The sequence below is a fragment of the Typopeltis vanoorti genome, chromosome 14 (genome assembly GCF_054136105.1).
Source record: "Typopeltis vanoorti isolate ZY-2024b chromosome 14, IOZ_Tvanoo_1.0, whole genome shotgun sequence".
Taxonomy (NCBI): Eukaryota; Metazoa; Arthropoda; class Arachnida; order Uropygi; family Thelyphonidae; genus Typopeltis; species Typopeltis vanoorti.
The window spans coordinates 96,194,900-96,219,036 of NC_143562.1; the positions used below are offsets into that span (position 1 = coordinate 96,194,900).

At 35.4% G+C, this 24,137-nt stretch overlaps 1 protein-coding gene across 3 annotated transcripts in view; it reads left to right on the plus strand.

Annotated features, from left to right (window-relative positions):
- Nucleotides 1-24,137, plus strand: part of LOC150099782 (nucleolysin TIAR-like) — a 287,990-nt gene that overhangs the window by 191,634 nt on the left and 72,219 nt on the right. For all 3 annotated transcript variants that reach the window (XM_090403564.1, XM_090403566.1, XM_090403565.1), the window contains exons 8-10: nucleotides 4,695-4,803; nucleotides 4,918-5,025; nucleotides 16,331-16,415. In XM_090403564.1, the coding sequence (XP_090259690.1) occupies nucleotides 4,695-4,803; nucleotides 4,918-5,025; nucleotides 16,331-16,415 (302 nt within the window). The remainder of the gene's footprint in view (nucleotides 1-4,694; nucleotides 4,804-4,917; nucleotides 5,026-16,330; nucleotides 16,416-24,137) is intronic.

Sequence of the window (24,137 nt, forward strand, 5' to 3'; positions counted from 1 at the left end):
CAGCAAATCGAGGGCTTTTTCAAACTCTAATTCATCCCATGCCGCCATCATAGTGTTAATGAAAGTTTTAGTATTATAATTTTTTGATTGAACTGCTAAGTTTTTTATGGTACAAAATTTCAGAAAATGTACTTAGTTTTGCGGCTTGTTCCTAGTAGTGCCGCTTCCATTGAATTAGACTTCAGAGGGTTGTTCCTTGTGACCTTTGTGCCTCCCACTGGCAGCAGTGGGGATCGAATGTTGGCCTATGCTATAGCAGGTGATCCTATTAAGAGAGGAATGTTGTCTTTGTGTGTGTGTGTGTGTGTGTGTGTGTGTGTGTGTGTGTGTGTGTGTGTGTGTTGAGCCACACACACAAAGACAATATTCCTCGCTTAACAGGATCAACTATACAGGAGAGGTTGGTTGGTCACCCTATAGCACATTAGTACCATGTATGGGAATATATAGTATACATGGCCCAAAATTATATGAAATCCTATTCAAAACAAAATGCAAGCACCCAGACCCCTACATCCTATTATTTTAATGAAATATCCCAATAAATTAATGAGTTCCATAACGTGATTAGCAGTGCTGTATCATTGTAGATGGAACTGATGGCCAACCATTTACACTCATTTATGTCCATCATGCATCCCAATGGAGATGGCATCTACCAGCAAGACAACTGTTCATCTCACAAATCCAGCAGACTACTGCTTGGTTCCAGGAGCATTCTGGTGACTTTGAAATAATGAAATGGCCACCTAGAAGCCCTGATTTGAATTGAATCCCATCTAAAATCTTTGGAATACTGTCGAGCAGAATGTTCGGGCCTGCATCCCATCACTGCTATGGACAGCTCAGGGGATGCATGGGTTGCCATAACCCTCTAATTAGTTACTTGATACCTGCTCCATGTGGGTGAACTGATGTTGACATCAAGTTGCAGAGGCCAATTTTTTAGTGTCTAATGTCTAGACAGTTCAACCACTTTTAAATTAACCATATTAACGAGTATGAATGGTACTAGAAATAAAAAAAAAAAAAAAATTCCTATTCTAGTACTTTGCAAAATTTGTTTATAAATTGCTTGTATATGCAGTATTTAGGTAGCTGAAGGAGTAAGCATTAAAAATGCTCTTATAGAAATATTTAGTATGCAGCATACAAGACCTTTCAACAAAGATACTGCCAATTTTAGGCATATTAAGTTTGTTGCTTGAGACTTTTGCTACTGTGAGCACAGGCCTCTGCACATATCAAGTCTGAGACTGGAATCTTGCACATAAAATGTTTTTTATTTGCACATGGGCTGGGAAAAATTGGAGGAAATGTGATGCGAGAGGTAAGGCTTTTTGTGGCCCAACCAAAACGCTACTTATACACAATATTGTTTCATTTAAAGGAATTGGTCTAAAGTCATCAGAAAAGTGTTGCAAGATCTTGTGAGAAGATGTCTTAAGTAAGACTCAGTACTTTGTCTATTGTGCATTAGTGTAGAAAGAGTTCATTGGGAATATGAAAAACTAATGGCAAAATAATATTGCATATGATGCTTTCGCCCCCAACATGTGAGGTGCTGATCTCTCACTAGGCAATGAACATCGACTCCCACCTAATACTGTCTTCAATGCACTTTTTTAACAAATTAATCAGCATTCCCAAATACTGTATTTACTTGAATACAACTTGCCCTCACGTATATCTCGCACATCTGATTTTACTCTACGAAAAAAAGAAATAAAAACGCTTCACATATACCTCGCACACAAAAGATGTTTAATACTTTAAATAGGTAGTAAATGTTATGACAGTTTCAGATACTTCGGAATTCTGTTGAAGAGAATCAACATTTCAATTCAACAATCATTGGTTTGCCTTTGTCAAGTCACATGATCTTTTGTTAATACCACACCAGCGAAGAGGGAACAGTATTTCTCTTCGTTGAAGGACATCCCTTTGTCAAAGAATGCGGAAAGATTTTGAGGATGAATTGATGGATTTTCATTGCTATGCGATTCAACTTAGGAAGAGCACTAACTATATGTTATGACAGATAGCCAATGCTGATCAGACATCCCTCAATTTCGACATGCTGCACCAAACAACAACAGAAAACTGCGAAAAAAAGTCATGCGCAATCATATTCGCAATTACCGCAAATGGAAGAAAATTGCCTCTGTAAGTAATATTCAAAAGGAAAACAATGCTGAGGGGGAAATATTCCGAGACTGAAAGTAGCGATATCGAATAGGAGATTCTTCGTGAGTCACCCATTTTTAGTTGCCTTTTTTAAAAATCATGATGATCTTATAATTCCAAAATGATAAAAGGAAATTTTTTTGTTTTAATTTAATTACAGAAGCATTTTCGCTAAAGATTCAAATATATTGCATGATGAAGGTAAGTGGTCGATCGTGTAAATAACATCAATAATTAATACTGGTGATTTAATTATAAACATCAATTTAGTTTTTTTTCCTGAAAAACTTAAGTTTCTGAAAAATCCCCGCATATATCTCGCACCACAATTTTTTAACAATTTTGGGTAAAAAAGTATTGAGTTATAATATTTGAGTAAATACGGTATTCCTAGAATTAATGGAGATCCTCTAGTTAGTTACTGTAATCTTTTATATTTGCAATTAATATTTGAACAGCTCTGTTACTGAATTGCATCAGTATTTCAAAGATGCCATTTTAGTACCATAGCTTAAAAGTAAAAAATATGGACCACTGATTTTGATAAAGACTTATTTGGGATTAAAGTTTTACAGTAGGGTTTTGTGCTGCAATCATTACTGTCTAACAGATCCTGATATTATTATTGCACTAACTTCCATGGTTAGTGCAAAAATGTAAATGACCAATATCTGCTTCTGAACAAGAAGGAAGTGCTGTATCAAATTCTAAAAACTTACTTTAAGACATGCCCATAAAAGATGATCAGTTTAAATATCTTGCTAATATCTTTAATAAAGCTGACAGATCAAGACAGGATATTAGGACAAAAATTGCCAAAGCAACAACAGCACTCCAAAAACCATTATCGACAGATAGTGCTTTTAGTTTTTGGAGTGCTCACAATCACAAGCATTTTACATCTTATCGACACTAATCAATTCAGTACTTCTATATGAAAGTGAAAATTAGACCCTCCTAAAAGAAGATGCAAAGAAGTTGCTGTCATCTGAAATGAGGTGCTAAGATGACTCAAAGATATCATACACTGATCACATCACGAAGTTTGAAGTAAGACAAAGTATCAGTCCTTTCATTGGTCCCAAAGATAACATAACTGTGATTTGAAGGAAACAACTTTTGTGGCTAGGTCATATCAGCAGATCAAATCATCTACCAATGCAAGTTCTTGAAGGGCTTATTTCAGGAACTCAAAAAAAAAGAAGCAGACCTATAATAACCTGACAAACAATATAAAAATTGGACAGTTGCTTCACTTTCAGAGCTGAAAATGAAGTGTCACTGAAGGATTGAGTGGAAGATTTCTATAAGGAATATTTCCTAATATCTATTCTATAGTTCTTTGTAGACTGATTGTGGAGGCCCACTTAACTAGCATTATAGCATATTGAACCTTGAAATTATTTACACTTCCTGCATTCACAGTGCACTCTGCCAATGAGTTCTGCTCAATAATAGCTATTCACATAAAAAATCTACTCCTCACCTTTATCTTTATACAACTTCCAGGTGTGGCCTATTGTTCTTCCCATCTCACATCCACTCTGTTTATAATTCCTTCTATACTAATCTGGTAAAATCCCTTAACCAACTTAAGTCTATCATCTCCTTTTCTTCCTATCCATCAAACTCTGTAATCCACATTCCCCCAACTGCTTTGCATAACTAATACTCCAGAGTCCTGATATCACTTTGGTCACTCATTTTTGATCCTCTAGTACCCCCCCCCCCCCTTCCCAAATCAAGGTTGTTCGTGTTTGAGTCTTATTAAATTTGCATAATTTGGTTTAGGGCAGACAAGTGTTTGCAGTTCTTAATTGCATAGATGGGGATGTGGAAATCCATTCGATTATCATTCAAAAGAAGAAAAATTTTCCTCTTTATTTTAGAGATTGTGTATACCAACCTTTTCCCACTTCTTTTAAATTAAAGCTGGATCATTGCAATTGATGTGGAATTAGAGACAACCAGAATTAAAATTTTGTAAAGGAGGTTTCTAAGTCTTCAGAATGTTGTCAATTTTAACCGACTCAGTAATAAAATCCGACAATTGCTGGTAAAGCATTTTAACAACTAACATTTAAGTACACGTGGCTTGAGCAACACGTTTTAAAAATATTCCCAAATATTCATTCTTTTCGTGTTTGTCAAAGAATTTTTTTCCCCTTGTGCATAATAACACCAAAAAGTTCCTGTTTGGTATTATTATTGAGTTGAATCTTTCCTTCTACTTGGAGGAAAGATTCTTGTGAGTGTATTTGTAATTTTTTACATCTTATATTAATACCTTTTACTCAGTTACTTCCTAAACACTAGTTTCACATTTTCAAGTTTTGTTTTTGCTTCTGTTTTGAAAATTTAGAAATCATTTTGCTTGTTTTGATACACAGATACTGAAAGGTAATCCTATAGTCATTAGAAATTTATGAGCATGAAGACATTCTTTAGTCTATATGTATACTATTTTTTTAATCGTATAATTTGTTTTTGTGTATGTATATATATAGGATGCAGAGAATGCAATACTCACAATGAATGGACAATGGTTGGGAAGTCGAGCTATCAGAACTAACTGGGCTACTCGTAAACCGCCTGCTAATCGAACCCAGAATGATTGTAAGGAAATGTCTCATTTAATACATTAACTACTATGACATGAAACTTTCAAAAAAAATTAATTTTTTAATGTTATATGTGTGGATTTTAATTGTTATTTTTATTGTAAATTAGATCTAATGTCAACAAATTCAAAACCACTCACATTCGATGAAGTATATAATCAGTCGAGTCCAACAAATTGCACAGTATATTGTGGTGGTATTACACAAGGATTAACAGGTAAGAAGCCTTTCTGTGCTTCTTAGACTCCCAGTAAATTATAATCCTATATAAATAATTTTTTATTGTATTTTTAGAAATGCTCAATTTGCTAACAATCCTCTAATACAAATGCTCTGCTGTTTATTGTTATGACTATTGTGCTTAGATTTCATGGCTTTTAACTCTTGCAAATATTTATTTATCACTTAAAATAACTTCAGACACTGGCAGACAAACTTTACAGCTGGCATTTTATATCCCAAGCTGTTGAAATTGGCTCATTCAGCACTTAATAGGTTGTGTAATCCAATTAAAAATTCATTGTGCAATAGTCAAGTAACTTAAGTTATAATGTAATTTTTGAGGGGAAAAACCTAAAATAAATTATTACCAAACATGAAATATGTGAAAATGTTTAATAAAATAGAACCTATTCTTGTGAAGAATTTTATGTTAATAATACATCTGGAAAATCATAAGCAGAGTAATGGTATCAGTCTTGGTTGCATGATACATTTAGCACACATTATCTGTACAACTGAAGGGATGATCATTCAAGAAGTGCTATCTAGCAAGTAGCCTTTGTTTTCTGTATCCAATGTTTTTGGGCTAGAATGGCCATTGGGATACTTTTACAGGCAGCTAATGGTTACATAATTATCTTATGTAACAATGATTCCTGTCCTTTGGTACTGATGGTAATATGAAGATGTTCATTTCTTTCTGTTAATAGGAGATTAAGCCTGCAAAATTATCTGATTTATTCATGTATATTTACAATAAACATTTGTTGTAATACTGTTTACAACAACAAATGTTGTTGTAAACATTTGTTGTTATACTTCTCAATAAATCCGCTACAAGTCTGCAAGATTCTCTGACTAAATTGAATAGCTGTTGTCATAGATATGGTATGAAGGTCAGCAAAAAAAAAGACAAAGACAATGAAAATAGGCAGAATCATTGAAAACGTCAACTGTGTTGTGAATGGAGAACTTGTGGAACAAGTAAAACATTTCAGCTACTTAGGCACGATTTTTACTGAATATGGTAAATTAAATATAGAAATAGACAACAGAATCAGCAAAGCTGGTATGGTGGGAAGTCAATTGAATAAATTCATATGGAATAAGAGAGAAATTAGTAGGAACACTAAATTAGCTGTATACAAGACAGTGTTCAAACCAGTTTTAACTTATGGATCTGAGAGCTGGGTCAGAAGTAAAAAACTTGACCAAAGACTAGAGACCACAGAAATGAGAGTCCTGAGAAAGATTATAGGTGTGAACAGATGGCATCAATGGCAATATCATATTAAAAATGAGGATATTAGGAAAGAACTTGACATTGTCAGCATCCAGGAATGTGTTAGCGAGCTAATCTCAGGTGGTATGGTCACTTAAACAGAATGGGCGAGGAAAGATTAGCAAAGCAAGTGTTCTCTGCCAGGTTGGCAGCAAAACGACCCAGAGGAAGACCAAGATATAGGTGGATTGATATGGTACAAAGTGCCTTAGACGATAGAAATATAACATCTGATAATGTTGGAGTCTTGACAAGTAACAGATTGATTTGGAGGAAAATTGTAGATAGGAAGTTAGTAATGATGTAATTTTTTTCGTGTAGTACTATCATATCCTGTACACCCCTTGAGGGTACATGGCAGGAATTTGATGGTGATGGTAATAAGATATTAAAACAGTTAAATCTTAGGAGCTAAATTTATTTTCAGATTTTGCTATGGTTATCTATTTATTCCTCAACATTTTTAAATGAAATGCTAAGATTAAAGAAACGTCTCTGTGTTAGCATGTTCCTTGTATGAATATTAATTGCAATAAATAAAATGTTATACATTTATAAATATGGCATTCCCAATATTTTATTATATTTCATACAGTCATTATAATAATAAAATGAGCATGGGACAAAATTACTGAGAACATGAAATATCTTTAGAATAAACTGTCTGTCTTCAGTTGATTGATAATTTCAAAGGATTTCAAGAACCAGTAGTCACCATACAAATTGAAATGGAAACGGTTGTGTTGCTAACCACTTGCTGCTTTGGGTTTTTACAACTGATGTCCTTGATCTTCAAGCACTCACAATGGAAGGTTCACAAATTAAGACCTTAAAATGGCAAAATGTGAAGAAGCTGAGGAACCTTCACTCAAAAGGTGCATTATTTTTTTTTTTTAACATTACATCTATTGGAAATGAATTAATTCATATGGTCAGGTGCTACCTAGTATGCTTAGGAGCGAGACTAATGCAATAATACAATAGTATTATAAAAATCAAATGAACCATGTCAAATCATATTTTGTGAATAAATTATATTAATTTTCTTCACTTGAAATTTATGAAAGTAGATTTACTGTTTTCTAATGAAGATATTGATAATCTATGCAAAAAAGCCAAAGAAAAATGGTTAGAAGAAAAAGCTAAGAAATGCCAAGAAGCATACCAACAAAACAACCTAAAAGTCTTCCATGATACTGTAAGAGAAATTACAAAGGAATTCTCAGCAAAAGCAGTGACAATGATAAACAACAAGATGACTGAAACCGGGAATATTGAATATATAAGAAAAATCTGGTCAAACCATTTTAAGACTATCTTCCACCAAGGCAACAAAACTACAATGCCAACAATAGAAGAAAATAACGATTACACAAAAATTTTACAAGAAGTTAGATACGCAATAAAACAGGTGAAAAACAATAAAGCACCAGGCATTGATACTATCCCTGCTGAACTGTGGTCATATGGAGGCAGCATATCAATAGAATATTTAACAACCCTATTCAATAATACTACAAACAGGAGAGATCCCAGATGACTGGAGAACTGGAAAGATCATCCCAGTATACAAGAAAGGAGACAAAAGAGACTGCAGAAATTACAGACCAATCAATTTACTCCCTCACACCTACGAAGAAATGATAGGCATAGAACAAGCTGGTTTCCGAGGAAACTATTCAACAATATACCAAATTTTCACATTGCGCCAACTAACAGAGCTCAGCTGGGAAGACCATAAAGAACTATGTTGTTGTTTTGTGGACTTTCAACAAACTTTCGATAGCATCAACAGAGAAATCCTTCTTAAAATTCTACTAGAAAAAACAATAGACAAATATATAATACAGTTTCTGATAAAATATTACTTTAAGACAAATGCAATAATTAAAAAGAACACACTCACAACAGAACCCATAGAGATCCAAAAAGGAGTAATGCAAGGATGCCCATTATCCCCATGCCTATTCAACATATATCTAGAAGAAGTTGTAAAGAAGGGAATAGACAATGAGCCTGGATTCAATGTCAACGTTTTAAACATAAATAATATCAAATATGCAGATGATCTCGTCCTTCTTGCAAGAACCCCAAATGAACTACAAAAGTTGATCTACAGCTAAACGAAACTTGTAAAACATATGATATGACAATAAATATACAAAAGACAAAAGTGATGAAAATATGGAGGAACGGAACTACCATCTCAGCCACCCTAAACGGAGAACAAATAGAACAAGTAGACAACTTCATATACCTTGGATCAAAACTAACAGAAACAATAGATGAACTCAAAACAATCAAACACAGAATAGCAATAGGATGGACCACCATGGGAAAATTACAGAAATTCTGGAAAGCAAAAACAAGATATCTAAGCAAGCTAAAATCAAATTATATGAAGCAATAATTATACCAACAGTCATCTATGGAGCAGAAGTGTGAACAGTTAAAAAAAAAAAAAAAAAAAAAAAGAGAGGAGAAAAACTGCTGGCATTTGAAATGAAATGCTTAAGAAAAATAAATAGAACAAGTTGGATAGAAAAGAAAACAAACATCACAGTCAGACAAGAACTATTGTATAAACAGACAATAATAGAAAAAATTAGAAAACAACAACTAAGATAGTTTGGACACACTGTATGCATGGACGCAGACAGACTTCCTAACGTCCTAATCAATACTTTTCCAACTGAAAAAGAAGACCCGGAAGACCAAGAATTACCTGGCTGAAATTAATAAAGAACGTCTCGGGATCCTGCTCAAGAGAAGACTCAAACCCATCTTAGACGGAAGAGAAGAAGAAGAATGAAGATATTCTACATTATGCAATAAATTAAAATTATATGTCACTCAGTTTGAACTTTAAAGAGAATATCACTATCTTTGGATAGATTTATTCTAGAGGAAGCTTATCTGAAGCAATAAAATACATTGTGACTTCCAATGACCCATTTAATTAAATCAGTGGCCTAGTTTTACAACCACTACAGGCTTCAAGAAACTTTTAAGATCGTGACGAACCAGTAAGTATCTTATATATTACTTTATTACTTTGTCTTGATTAAGAAATGGGTCCTCAGAAATGTAGTCTTTGTAAAATGTAAGCAAGGTCACGTTGAATAATTTTTCTCTCAAAGAAGAGTTGTTTAGGAGTTCAAGCTGCTCCATTTGTACTGAGCCTGGCATTTCGGCCCATTGACACTAAATGGCATTGAAAATAAATCTAAAGAAGAAAAATTGGAATCATCTATGAGAATGGTGACATAATCAAACACAAAGAATGATTAACAATTAAGGAAATCAAGACCTGAAGTATTCTGTGTGTGCAAAGAAAAAGACTAGTTCACATCCTTTCCTTTGGTGTTACGTGGTGATTGGCATTCATTTCAGTAAAATTATTGATACCACAACCATATTATGAATAATTACTTCAACTTCCCGAGGTTACAACCTTCATATTAAGGTCATCATCTACTGGCCTGACCTTGTTTTTTTGCTAGAGGTCAGGCCAGTAGAATAACAGTTGATCAAATCATTGTCACTTTAGTATACTCCAGATAATGACCTTAATATGAAGGCTGAAACTTTGGGAAATTAAAGTAATTATTCTGGGTTCACGGTTGTAGTCTGCATAATTGTACTGAATTCAGACTTATGATAAGTCTGAATTCAGTAATTAGACTATAATAAGACTAAACTTATTATAGTCTAACCAAGTAAAAAATAAACTCTCAACATCTTTCTCTGAATCTGGAGTAATTTAATAATGTTGTACACCCTTTGGCAACTACTATAGGTTAGGATGACCTCTCCTTGCTTCTGCCTTGGTGTCTCCACTACTGGGCCTGGCTCCCACTGACGAGACCTCAATAAAGGTCGAAACCGGTATGGATCGTGGTCCTTGTCTTAATGCATAGCATTATACATATCTGCAAGGAGATGTGCTTTGCATTATGGGAGATACTGAGGTAGGAGTGATGAGAGCTTTCTCCACCTTTGCAACGAGTTGCCTGGTGTTGTACTACCTTACCCCAGTCCTGAAGATACTTTCAGGTGCAAATGTTTGCTCACACTTGGATAAAGGATTAAACTAAACTTATTATAGGTGATCCTCTGGTGTCACGATTGGTATCTCAGCAACAACATGCAAGGGGACAGTTTAACCCATTTCCACATGTACCTTGCTTTGCCTGGGGTTCCACAGCCAGAGACCAACAATATTACCCACAATGATGACTGGGCATTGCAAACAACACCTTGCATGGGTCAAGTAATATCGACAGTGGATCTAGTCCCATTTCCTGCTTCACCATGCTAATGGCCAGGTTTGCATTTGGCGTGAACAGCATGATGCCGTATCCCCTGGTAGCACACAGGCTGGTGGAGGTAGTTATGGCTTGGGGAGCTTTTCCTGACACTGACACACCCTAGGTCTTTTGGTTATCATTCCACAAATGCTGAATGCTACACAAACCTGTTAGCCGACCGTCTCCATCCATATTCACAAGAGGTCTATCCTGACCACAGTGCCATCTTTCAACGGGACAATGCACCTTGTCATCAGGCTCGTACAGCTACTGAGTGGTTGGAGGAACATGACAACAAATTCGCCACATTGCCTTTGCCCCCAACTATCCTGACTGTAACCCAATTGAACATGAACTGACAGAATTGCTGCAGGGGGCATGGGTCGAATTATGCATGGAGGATGTTCGACACCTTGTGAAATCTGTTCCTAGGCATCTGCGGACCGCGATTGCGCAAAGAGGTCAACAAACACATGATTACATGGCTGTTCCTAATGCGAAGTTAACTCAGTGTATAGTGCTTCTCAGTTTGCTTGTGTGTTAGTGGTTTTGATGGTAGATACTTTAATCGTATGCTCTGAGACTACATTTGATTCCTCTGTAATTTTTTCGTAATCAGCCAGTGACTATGTTGAAAAAATAGTCGACAATACACAACTGCACATTGCACAAGCCATTATCTCACCATTCTGATGCTTTCGATGCAGTAACACAACTTTTACTTCCTTTATATGTTTATTATACTCGTATCTTTATCAGCAATTCCCTAGCTTCTTATTATCCATAATGTCTGTCATTACTGTTAAAAGCTTTAGCACAGTTCATATAATTAGATAATTATGAAACGGAGTTCTGTAATGTATAGTGCAGTAGCAAACAAATTAATTCCAACACGTACATTTTAATCACAAATAAGTTCATTAATTCTCTTAGGCATGGAACGTAGATCACTTATTTCTTATTTCTGCATCTTGAAAACATACTTTTATAATGAATTGTATTAAGTTATCCTTTATATCACAATTTAGGTAAAAAAATGTTCTGTGGCAGAAGTCTTCTTAGCCACTGATTTGTGAACATAGGGTACTCGTCTCTCCTTGGACAGTAAAAATTGGCTCTCATCTGAGAATATCACCTTCTTCCACTTCTTGACAGTCTAATCTTTGTACACTTTTGCCCACTGGAGACTTTTTCTGCATAGCTTTCATCAGCAGTTGTTCCTTTTTTGGTCTGTGGACAGTCCTCCCTGCTTCTGCTATGGATTGTCATGTCAAAAACATTAATCCTACTAGCTGCCAAGTCTCTATTTACAGCAGACAATCTTGAATTAATTTTGCTTTTCCCAACTAGTAAACAATCTTATGTAAGTCTACTTTTCCTTTTCTGCCAGGTGAAAAGGTACATGTCTTCCCAAACCTCTTCAAATTGCATTAACAGTACCCAAACCAACACCACACCCATTAGCAATATTTCTTAGAGTCATGGATGTGTGCTGAGAAAGAGTAGATATTTTTCAACTCTTTCTTGGAGATGTAACCATTTTATAGCTACTTAAAATGAATTAAATGCTACGAATGTCAATTTGTTTACACTATTAAAAATGCACTCTATTAGTAAACATCATAGAGACAGTTAAAACATGCAGCACTCAACCAAAATGCAAACTGAAACAACCATACCAAAAACTTGACAGATTAGGCTTGTTTCGATTAATTTGTTCATTACCGTACTTCCACCTGATCTGATACCAACTTGTTAATGCCTTCATATCTTTCTATTTCATTTTTATTACTATTTCTCAAAATTTTACAAACACACTAATTTTCATCCCGATTTTGACCATTTTATTATTGGACATCTCCAGGAATCGATCCATCGAGAGACCCACACTAGGAGCACTCACCACTTCAGATAATAATAAGCTAGCTATTCACTCACTGATTTCCCACCTCTTTCTTAACCAAGCACAAGCTCTACTTCCACAGATACCCCTTTTGTCCTCTTCCCACCTTCCATATAATAAAAAATTCCATCTGCTGGTATCTGTAACACCCTTTTGAGTTTATAGGTTTCTATAATATCACCTGCTTTATTCTACCAGTTGTCTACAATTCACATAGGCTCCATATGTCTGCATAATTTACATTCCATAATCCTGATCTTCATAACTCTGCTTTGCACCCTTTCCACAGCTTCATCTCCTTGTAATCCAGAATCCGAACCTGCGTGTATTAGTCCAGAAGCGTGTGTCGAGGCCTTATATAGAGGCAAAATGACTTCCTTATCCATACATATCAATGTTCATTTCAGTGACATAATTATCCTTCGAGTTGTATTAGTAGTTTTTTGCTGCTTGACCTCCGAACTTCAACTTCCTATCAGCCATATTTCTAAGATCCCTAGCCTCATCAGTTTCTGCAATCATAATCCTACCGATTTAACATGCCATTGGAAATTTCATCACACCAAAGTGCATATCTTTACACTTGCTAATATTGAACTGACAGGCAAGAATATGGTTCCTGATTATTATCAGGAACTGTGCCTGTGCCTGTTTATCATCCTCTAAGTACTACATGTCATTCACTTCCCTAATTCCTTTGCCAATCTTTGCATCATTGACAGGTTGAACATCTCAAGTTCTTCCCAATATCATTAACACATTCACACATGCAGTGCACCTAGTAGCTTGCCTAACCTTGTAACATGCTTGTTCTGTTTTGGGAAGATGGGCACGAATTCGCATACTCAGTAATATATGTGAAGCCAGTTTTAAAGGTGTTAGAATATTCGTGTAAAATTAATATTTATAAACTCTCTTCATTGTATAGAAAATATCCCAGAAGTAATGTTTTCTTATTTAGAGTTTTTATATAATATTTGCTTATAAAAATATTTTACATGAGATAAATGATTCAAAAAACTTTTTGAATGTATATTTCACAAACTGAAATATATATTCAAAAAAAAAAAAAATGTAGTGATATTCTATTTTGTGGTTTTACCACCATACATTATCTACAAAATCATTTAAAGGGAGAAAAAGCCAATCCTTCCAATTTAGTGTGTTCATCTTATTTCTAGAAATGTAGTTGCTTTTATTTTATTCATTTGGACTGGATATTACTGTTTACATAAATAAGGATTTTTAATTCTTATCTCCATCCAGTACTGTCATCAGAAATAAATAATACATAGAAAACCAGTTCTTTTCATAAAATAATCAGAGATACTTTCTTTTGTATATCATTTTGGGAAAAGAAATCAAAATAATTTCATATTTTCCTCTGGCTCTAAATTTGAGTCTCAGCACAGAAGATTCTACAGGAGTGGAAAGAATACATAATAATCCCATTGCACAAGTGTGGTGCAAAGATTGATGCATTTAATAATCAATTTATCATTATAACTGGAGTGTTGGTGAAGATTTTGGAAAATTGGTAAGCGATCACATACAAAAATGGGTTGACAGAGAATCTATATTTTATAATTAACATGTTTAAGTAACTTATATTTTATAATATCACGTTGCATTAGACAAGGGAAATGCATACATCATGATACTTTGGGACCTTGCTGGAGTTTTTATAGAATTCAGCACAGAAGGCTGTTGCACAATATAGGATTGGATTATAAATTACTGGTTTGAATTTGAGAATGGCTGAATGACATATCAAAAAGGTGTTTTAAGGATGCAAGATTTAAGGTGAATAGGGATCAGTTCTTGGTCCAGTGTTATTCACTCTTATACATTAATGATATTGGGAAGGATTTGACAGGCAACTTACAGCTATTTGCCGATGATGCAAAGAGATGAAGATATTACTTAGGAGCCTGGCATCAAGAATGTGTGAGCAGAACTAATCTGAATTGGTAAGGAAATTATTAATATCTAGTTAGTAATAATATAAACTTAATATGTATTACTGTCATAGTATCCTGTGTACCTTTTTGAAGTGTATTTAGGCAAATATGTGATTTTAAGTTAGTAGTGAAATTGGTTGTTGAATCCATTTCAAAATGTATGTATTTTGAAAATGTTGAATGGGTCAAAACAAAGATGATGGTTGAAATATAATTTTATCAATACAGACCAGTTTACAATAAAACTTATATTAAAACCTACCAGTTTCGCCAAAAATAATTCTCTCACTAATAGCCAACACATCACAAAATGGATATCCTCAAAACATCATCAAAAAATATCTATACAATGACAACCCCAGACAAGAAGAATCTCACTGTCAGCACATTTCTACTGTAGTGATACCTTTCATCAAGTCAATTTCTTATCAATTAGCAAGAATACTAAGAGCCCACAACATCAGAGTGGTCTTCAAACCAACCACCAACATCAGACAAGTTTTAGGATCCCCAAAAGATAAAGTGCCGGTCTACAAATATCCAGGAGTATATTACATTCTCTGTTCCTGTGGTCTTGCCTACATCGGACAAACTTCACGAAGTTTAGAAATTAGACAAAAAGAACATGTTGGTGATTAAACCACAACAGAAGCATTTCTTCCGGCTTAGCACATCATTTCTGTACATCTAACTACACGATAGATTGGCAAAACAGCTCCATGCCATATCTCGATGATGACTACAGGCATCGTTTATTTAAGGAAGCCACAATAGTGTCAATAACCGGCAGAAACCTCAACAGAAATCAGGGTGTAACTCTAAACAGTTCGTGGAAAAATCTGATCCTCTCTCTCAATCAATCCGAACTACAGCTAGCCTGTAATCACATTACACGTTTACAACAAACACACATGCGTGATAATGAATAAGAACAATAAGTCCTCTCTGTCACGCGAACGTGTAACCTTAGCTACTAGTTGGTTTACAATGTTTTTTTATGTTCCTTTCAATTTGCATTTACTAATTTTCATATCTCCGTAAATGCCTTGAAAAAGCCAGACAGTTTGCTGGCGAAACTGGTAGGTTTTAATATAAGTTTTTAAACTGGTCTGTATTAATAAAATTGTATTTCTATTATAAAACGACCAAATATATATAATTCAAAAAGATAATGGTTACAAAAATAACTTGAACTGCTTTATTAAGATGACTTGAAAAGCTTGTTATGGTGTATGAGAATCCTTCAAGTACTTGTATATTCTGCAAATCATTTGATATTAGGAAGTATTTGAAATGAGATAATGCAAGGAAACAAATATCCATGGTGCCTAGTAATTAATACCAATTCTTATCAATCAACTTTGATACATCTTACAAGTCATGGTGGGATATTCTCATTAATCTATGGACTTATTTGCCATTTTGTACTTAAATTATTCTGGCAGTTGTACATGATAATTATAGAAGACACATTCAGTGATGAATCTTCTGTTGATTAGCTATAATCGTTCGAGCAACTGAAGAAAGCAGAAAAATTCCTAAATAACTGAAATGTTATGCATTAAAAAACTGACTTATGTAACTGCAGTATTGAAATGCTGATCATCATCACTCATGAGATGTTCAAACAAATTGCATATAAAAGATTAGCAGATCATTTTCTGCCTTCCCATATTCCTTTCTCCATGAACACTGTTATAGCTCAAGTTAAAATAAATGCTGAGATTTAATAAATTTACTAAAGACAGGTTAACTCCTACATGAGAAAATACAATAATTTATCTAATTGTTTGTACTTTGATGTTGAATTCCATTGAGGTTTTCTTAATTTTCATTTAAAACAGAGGAAGTAATGCAAAAAACCTTTACCCCCTTTGGTCCTATACAAGAAATTCGTGTATTTAAAGACAAGGGATACGCATTTATCAGGTGAGGATAAAGATAAAATAAGTGAAAAACTAAAGTACATTTAAATAACAGTATGATTTATCAGGAAGGAACTAACTACATGATTTAGATGTGCAATTTCCTTTAAATTTTATTCTAGTGCATAATTTTACGATAATGGTAATTATTTTATTACTTGGCTTACTTCAGAGATATATATCTTGAAATCTTATAACTGATTATTTCTAATTCCTTCTACTTTATATTTGTGTATGACATACTCCGTTCTTTGACAGATAAAGCTGAAACATCCATTTACAGCTGACTTTGAGTGTGACAAACATCTTTACAACAAATTCATTCAGTATAACAAGATACAACAGTGGTCAGGATATGTAGTTGGAATGTTTAAAATAGTAAGATGCTATTTTAAGGAAATTCGCTATTTCAAATTTTCACTCTACAAACAGTTCTTTTAATCTATTTAAACATCACTGTCCTCATTCCACTATTGATTGTTTTTTGGAGAAACACTATAGTAACAGATGAAAAAACATATGCCTCTTAATTTGAAAAAGTTGGGGTCAAATCTAGTTTGAATACAAAAAACACAAACCCAACTGAGAACCTATGCATTTGATAGTTATCTCTTTGACTAATTAGATGATGTGTTGCTACCATGTTTTTATGAATTTATTCTTTATTTACAAGGGGCAGCTATTTTCCCCCTTCAACTTGAGCACAGCAGAAGCTTAGAGAGGAACTATAAACTCAGCCCAAAAGTAGTTCAGAATTGGCAATTATTATAGATGTACATACAAAGCAAAGAGTGGTGATTTCATCCCTAACTGGGGAAGATGAGTATGATGAACAGTGACACCAAAGTCAGAACAAGCCTTGAACTGTCTTTGCCAAAGAATGCAATTGCAACATTTATCTGTACTGATATTCCCCATTCCAACCAAGCCTGGATCTGGTACCCTCTGATTACATTTGTTGCAATACCATCTTGCCAAATGACAAACATCTAAAACAGACTGTTAGCAGAGAACTCAGATGTTGAAGTAAAGATTTTTTTTATGCTGTTCCACATGCTCTACCGTGCTTAGCACAAGTGCATAGAGAATGATGGAGATGTTATTGAAAAATAATGCTGACAAAAGATGGGTGATAAATTCATGTAAAAACTATTGGGTAAAATGGAGAAGGAATTTACATATAATGTACATTTAACATGTACATATATACATTTCAAATTAAAGTATCCCTGTTCAGAGCAATCTGTAGAGAGAACCAGTAGTTGAAATGCCCTAAAAACTTGGTGGGTACTTGAACCAGATCATGGGAAGACAATTTTATATTAAAAAAAATAAATAAATAAATCAGAAATGACCGATGAGGAAAATATGGCACTGTGAGCAGAAGAAAATTACATTAATGTGAACTGAATGGTATATGATTATGCAATGATTCAAGAATCAGTGACAAATTATTTGATGCTTTCTTCACTCATTTGTTTATTTTTTATCATTAAATTATCTGCCTTATGATCTGGTCAGGGTTCCTACAAAGTTTATGGATGTTTTGTGTGCTGGCTTTCTCTAAAGATTGATCCGAATAGAGGTGCTTTAATTTGAAGCACCCTACATATCTCATACAGAAGAGATTCCGAAAACTATAACACTGATATGATGTATAGTTAAGGGAGAAGTAACCTATTGATAATTTTCTTGGAGAGCTGGGAGTTGTTCTAGTTGAAACTTTATGAAGACTATTCCAGAAAATGGTTCATAGATTGAATGAAGGAGTTGCAGGCTTGCTGGGCTGTTGGAATTCAAAAGGGGTATTTGGGTACCTTCTACTTGTGTTAACAGGCTTAGAGGAAATTAGACAACTCTGGATGAGGCAGTGGATCATCATCTTTTGAAGTTATTGGTGAGTTGACATAGGACTAAAACAGGTGGTGTCTGAAAGAGAGAGATGTTGAAGTGAGCCAGTGGAGTCATTGGGAAACCACACATCATCCCTCTGCACAGTTTGAAGAGTTTTTTTTTTATATATTCTTCATGCACTACCCCAAACATGAAAATAGCATTTTTGGATTTGGATGTGAGATTTGTGTAGGGTTAGCTAGGTTAGTAACTAAATATCCCATGTGGAATATGACGATGTCATTTTTGGGCTGTGCAAGAAATAAATGTCAGTCTGAGAAGGGAAGGCAAGGTGAGATCTGTTTTGCATTGAGGAGAGAAAAAGTTGACTGTTTTAGTACCACTGAAGGTGACCAGGATATCTTTGCCCCATTGAATAATAGCATTCAGCTCCACAGATAAGATAGTGGTTGTAGATCTTGAAGATTGTATTGATTCAGCAAGTTTTGTCAAGAGTATAAATAATGGAGTGTACTGTAGACCATCTGTGTACTACAAATGTCCTACACTATTATGCACATTTTAAGTTTTAAAATTATTTTTGTTAATGTGATTTATAGCATAAGAAAAATTCATTTAATTGGTTTATACAATATCAAATTGCATATTTATATGATGCTAAATGGCCTTTTTAAATGAATGTAAGGATTATTAGAAACAGATATGGTAATTTTAGATCTCATGATTATTATTTGATATGTTATCTTCTGAGTTAGAATTTAAGTAGTGGTGATGTGGCATGTGAGTGATATAACACCACACTCACTATGACATAGCTGTTAGAGAAATAAAGGGAATTTTTGGCACTTTACAATGGATATTGGGGTGCTTAAGGGTTAAAGCTATATAACTGAGAGGGGACCTCCACATAGCCTTCAAAGGAATGCAGAGAACCGACCAGGGCTTCTGACCTAATGTCCAATCCTCACCTCCTCGTGGTGCACCCTGATAAGTATCTACCTGGATACCGAACGGACGAGGATGGGCTGGCAATTTGGGATATAGCCGACTAAATTGTATTCTTATTGGCTTAAACCAAAATTTCAAACGATGGTAAAACATGACAGAATTTCATGCCGGCTGGGGCATCGCCCAGTTAAACAAGGCCCCCATTGTTTTCTCCAAGGAACCGGGGCAAACTGCAAAAAGTCAGCTACTGGAACAAATCCTAAAACTTACCAAAAACCAACATCACCAGAGATCAAGATCGGTACTATGAACATAAGAAGCCTGAATGGTAAAGAAATGTTGCTACTGAGGAATTGGATAAGTACCAGATCGACATAAGAGGGGTGGCTGAAAGAAAAAAGACAAAAATAGGTGAGATCTTTCTGAGCAATAAATACAAAATGTTATATTCAGGCAATGACAATCAAGTAAAAGAAAGTGTAGCAATAGTATTCAACACTAAATATGAGGCTAATCTTCTTGAATGGCAGGCAGTCTCAAGTAGAGTGATGTGGGCAAAAAATGAAATGGGTAACTGGACAATGAGACTTATTTGTGCCTATGGTCCCACAGAATGTTCTACTAAAGTAGATGTGGAGCAATTTTTTGAGGTTTTAGAGAAAGCAACTGACACAATGAACAAGGAAAAGTTGATCCTTGTTGGGGATCTAAATAGCAGAGTAGGAAATGATTGTGAGACACAAAAATATTACGAGAAATTTTAGATAAAAGAGCAGCAAAGCTAGTCTTCTTTCACCACGCGTTATTCCTGCTTCCTATGCAGGGTCCGTGTGTTACTTAGATGCAACTACTTGTTAGTACCACTCCCAACCGACCTGAGGAAGATCCTCAAGCTCCTCTCGTGTTTGACAGGAATCGAACCTGAGACACTCCTTTCCCAGGCATATGGTTGCGAAGCGCAAAGCCACTAGGCTAACTGCACGGACAGCAGCAAAGCAAATAATAATGGCAAATACTTTTTGGATTTCTGCTCAGGACATGGAATAGTTATTACTAACACCATGTTCCAACATAAACATGTGCACAAATTCACATGGGGAGAAGTGGCAAGAAATAAGAAAAGTCTCATTGACTATGTTATTGTTGATTGTGATGTTTTCCCACTGGTGCAGGACACCAGAGTGTACAGAGCATTTGAAATTGGAAGTGATCACCATTTAGTGTTGAGCAGAATAAAATTGAATTTCATATTGAAAAGAAGAACATGTAAGAAAGTTTTAAAACAGAATAAAAGTTGAGCAGCTCTAAGATGTGAACTGTAGACTGAAATACACATATATTATTCAAGAAAAAATGAAAGAGTATGAGAATACCAAAGCTTGGAGATTCACTGCTAATCCTTGAAGAAAGCACTCATTGATTCAGCCAGAGATGAACCTGGTGAGATTGTCTGCAAGGATAGAAAAATCAGAACTCCATGTTGGACACAGGAAGTTAAAGAGGAAGTGAATGAGAAGAAGAAGAAAGCATATCAAAAATTCCTGGCAAATAAGTCAGCTTGTGCTCTTAGAGAATACAGAGACAAATGTAAGAAAGCTAAACACTGTAAAACTGGCTAAACCAAACTCATGGGAAGACTTTGACAAGAACAGAAAATAAATATCAAGAAAGTGGCAAGATATTCTGAAGGTTGTTGAAGAAACTTAGGAATGGAAGAAAGAGTGCTGTAAAAGGAGTTAGAGATGATAACATGAAAACGAAAGAAAAAGATATCCTTGAAGTATGGAGTAATTACTTTGAAAAACTGCTAAATGAAACAAGCAGTGATGACAGCACAGTGGTAAAAACACTGGCCAGGCATGCAGTCAGGAATACATATCCATACTTCAAGTAGAAAAAGCCATCAAAGGCTTGAAATGTGGAAAGGCAGCAGGAGTAGATGATATTCGACCAGAAATTCTGAAGTATGGTGGTATAAAAGTCTTACAGTGGCTTCACTGCATAGTTCAGAAAGCCTGGACAGAGGGACGAATTCCCGATGATTGGAGTGGAGCTCTCATAGTACCCATGTATAAAAAGGGAAATAAAACTGAATGTGAGAATTACAGAGGTATTTCCCTACTAAGTGTTCCTGGCAAGATCTATGCAAGTATACTTGAGAAACGATTGAGAAGAATTGTGGAAGAAAAGCTGGGTGAAGAATAAGCTGGATTCAGGCCAAATAGAGGCCGTCAGGATCAGATTTTCATTTTACGACAGATAGTTGAGAAATCATGGGAATATAACAAAGAACTGTATTTAAGCTTTGTAGATCTGGAAAAAGCATATGACATGGTGCCAAGAGCAAAGCTATTCCAAATGCTACAGTTATATGATGTTAATGGGTCATTATATCAAGCGATACTTAGTCTTTCTTTGAGTTGTAGGTCAGCAGTTAGAATTGAAAGTATAGGAAGATGGTTTAATGTCAAATCAGGTGTCAGACAAGGATGTACATTATGAAGGAAAGTGGTATTAAACCTGATATCAAAATCGTAAAACATTTTGGCTATTTAGGCACAATTTTTAGTGAAGATGATAAATTAAATATGGAAATAGACAATAGAATCAACAAAGCTGGTATGGTAGGAAGTCAACTGAATAAATATATATGGAATAAGAAATTAGCCAAAACACTAAATTAGCTGTATACAAGACAATGTTTCAAACCAGTTTTAACTTATGGATCTGAGAGCTGGGTCAGAAGTAAAACACTTGACCAAAGACTAGAGGCCACAGATATGAGAGTCCTGAGAAAGATTAGAGGTGTGAACAGATGGCATCCATGGCAATATCATATTAAAAACGAGGATATTAGGAAAGAACCTTATATTGTCAGCATCTAGGAATGCATTAGCAGAGCTAATCTCAGGTGGTATGGTCACTTAAGAGCAGAATGGGAGAGGAAAGATTAGCAAAACAAGTTTTCTCTGCAAGGTTCGCAGGGAAAAGACTCAGAAGAACATCAAGATATAGGTTGATTGATACAGTAAAAAGTGCCATAGAAGAGAGAAATATATAAGAACTGATAATACTGGAATCTTGACACATTTAACAGACTGATTTGGAGGAAAATTGAAGATAGGAAGTTAGTAACTACGTAAATTTTTCATGTAATACTATCATATCCTGTGCCCCCCCCCCCCCCCCCCCCCCCGAGGGTATGTATCAGGATTTTGGTGATGATGATAATGGATATTTGTGTTTGATTAGCAATATATACATCTAGATGAAGCTTGCATGCTTAAGTTTCAGTATATAAATTTCAGTACCACTTGCAGCTGTTAGGACAACTAATGAAGCTAGTCAAACCATATTTACATTGTTTCAGACCACACCGTTGTTTAAAATAATGAATGTCGCCATGCTTTTTTTTGTTAGTGCCACCATTAACACTACAGATAAAATCTGCAGTGGAAGAACTTAATTATAAGAAAAAAGTGTGCAGGTGATAGTTTGGAAGAAAATTATGGGCAACATCAATGGAGAATCTTTTTTAAATGAAAATATTAATTAGAAAGGAACATGACATCAGCATTCAAAAAAGTGAGCAAGACTAAGCTAGTGTTGATGGTTTTAAGTGAATGAAGTTAGTTTTGCAAAATGGCGATGTGATTGGAGCAGAATGGGTGTGAAATGTTCCAGAATATGTGAAAAGCATCATCAAATTCCTGATATATACCTTCAAGGGGTGTACAGGATATGATAATTAGTACTACGTGAAAAATTTACGTCATTACTATCTACAATTTTCCTCCAAATCAGTATTACCTGTCAAGACTCCAAGATTATCAGATATCTTATAATTCTGTCTTCTAAGGCATTTTTTACTGTATCAATCCACCTATTTCTTGGTCTTCCTCTGGGTCTTTTTCCTGCTCCTCGATGTGGGGCACCTGTTCGTGGTGGAGGGGACCTCCCAGTGATGGTACTGGCCCCTTTTCATTGTTCCTCTTTTTCTTTGCTTTACTTCCTGCATTGTTGGCTCTGCTTCTCCTGAGTCTTTTTTCACTATCCTTTTTTCCAGACCACCATCACTGGGATCCAACGCCGTGTTTGCTGTGTGGCACAACCCATGGACATCTGGAAAGGGGGATCCTGGTAGTCTTGCACTACTTTGACCCCTGCTTCGGCAAGACGGGTGGTCCTGGATGGTCCAGCCAGGATCATTCAGCTAGTGGGCTTGCTTGCAAGGGTCAACGGTGTTGTAGTAAGTCTCTCACCCCATGGTCCGCGGTTTGGATCCTAGACCTGCTGTAGTGCCAGTATAGCATCCAGGGTAGCCCTGTTGTTCCTCACCAGTGCAGTCTTTGTTTGCCGGGTAGTGGGTGGGGAGCTCTGGTGCCGAACTAATGAATCCTTCATCCTCAAATGTGTCAGGGACCCTAACAAGGTCCCAACCAAGCACTGATACCATAGATACAATAAAGATATGTTCAGATCTTAAAGATCAAGGAGTGACAGGTGTGAGGCGCATCCTGATACGTATGGTTGGTCGCCTGGTTTTAACCAAGAACACCATCCTTTTAATACACCTTCCGACATCTGTTAAAGCAGGGTATCTCAGTTGTCCTGTTAGAATGTACATCCCTAACCTGCTGAAATGCTTTAAATGTCAGAGATATGTACATGCCCAAACTGCCTGTTGTGGTTTTTACTACATGTGCCCGATGTGGTAGTAAAGAACATGATAACAAATCTTGCTGTGCAAAAAAAAAGCTAAATGTGTCACCTGTCAGGGAGATCATCCAGCTTACTCTCATCCATGTCAGAAATGGAAAGATGAAAAAGAGATACAAAAAATTAAAACAGAACAAAACATAACATATCAGGATGCAAAAAGAAAGCTGGCTACCATTACACCTGTTCTGGGATCTTCTTATTC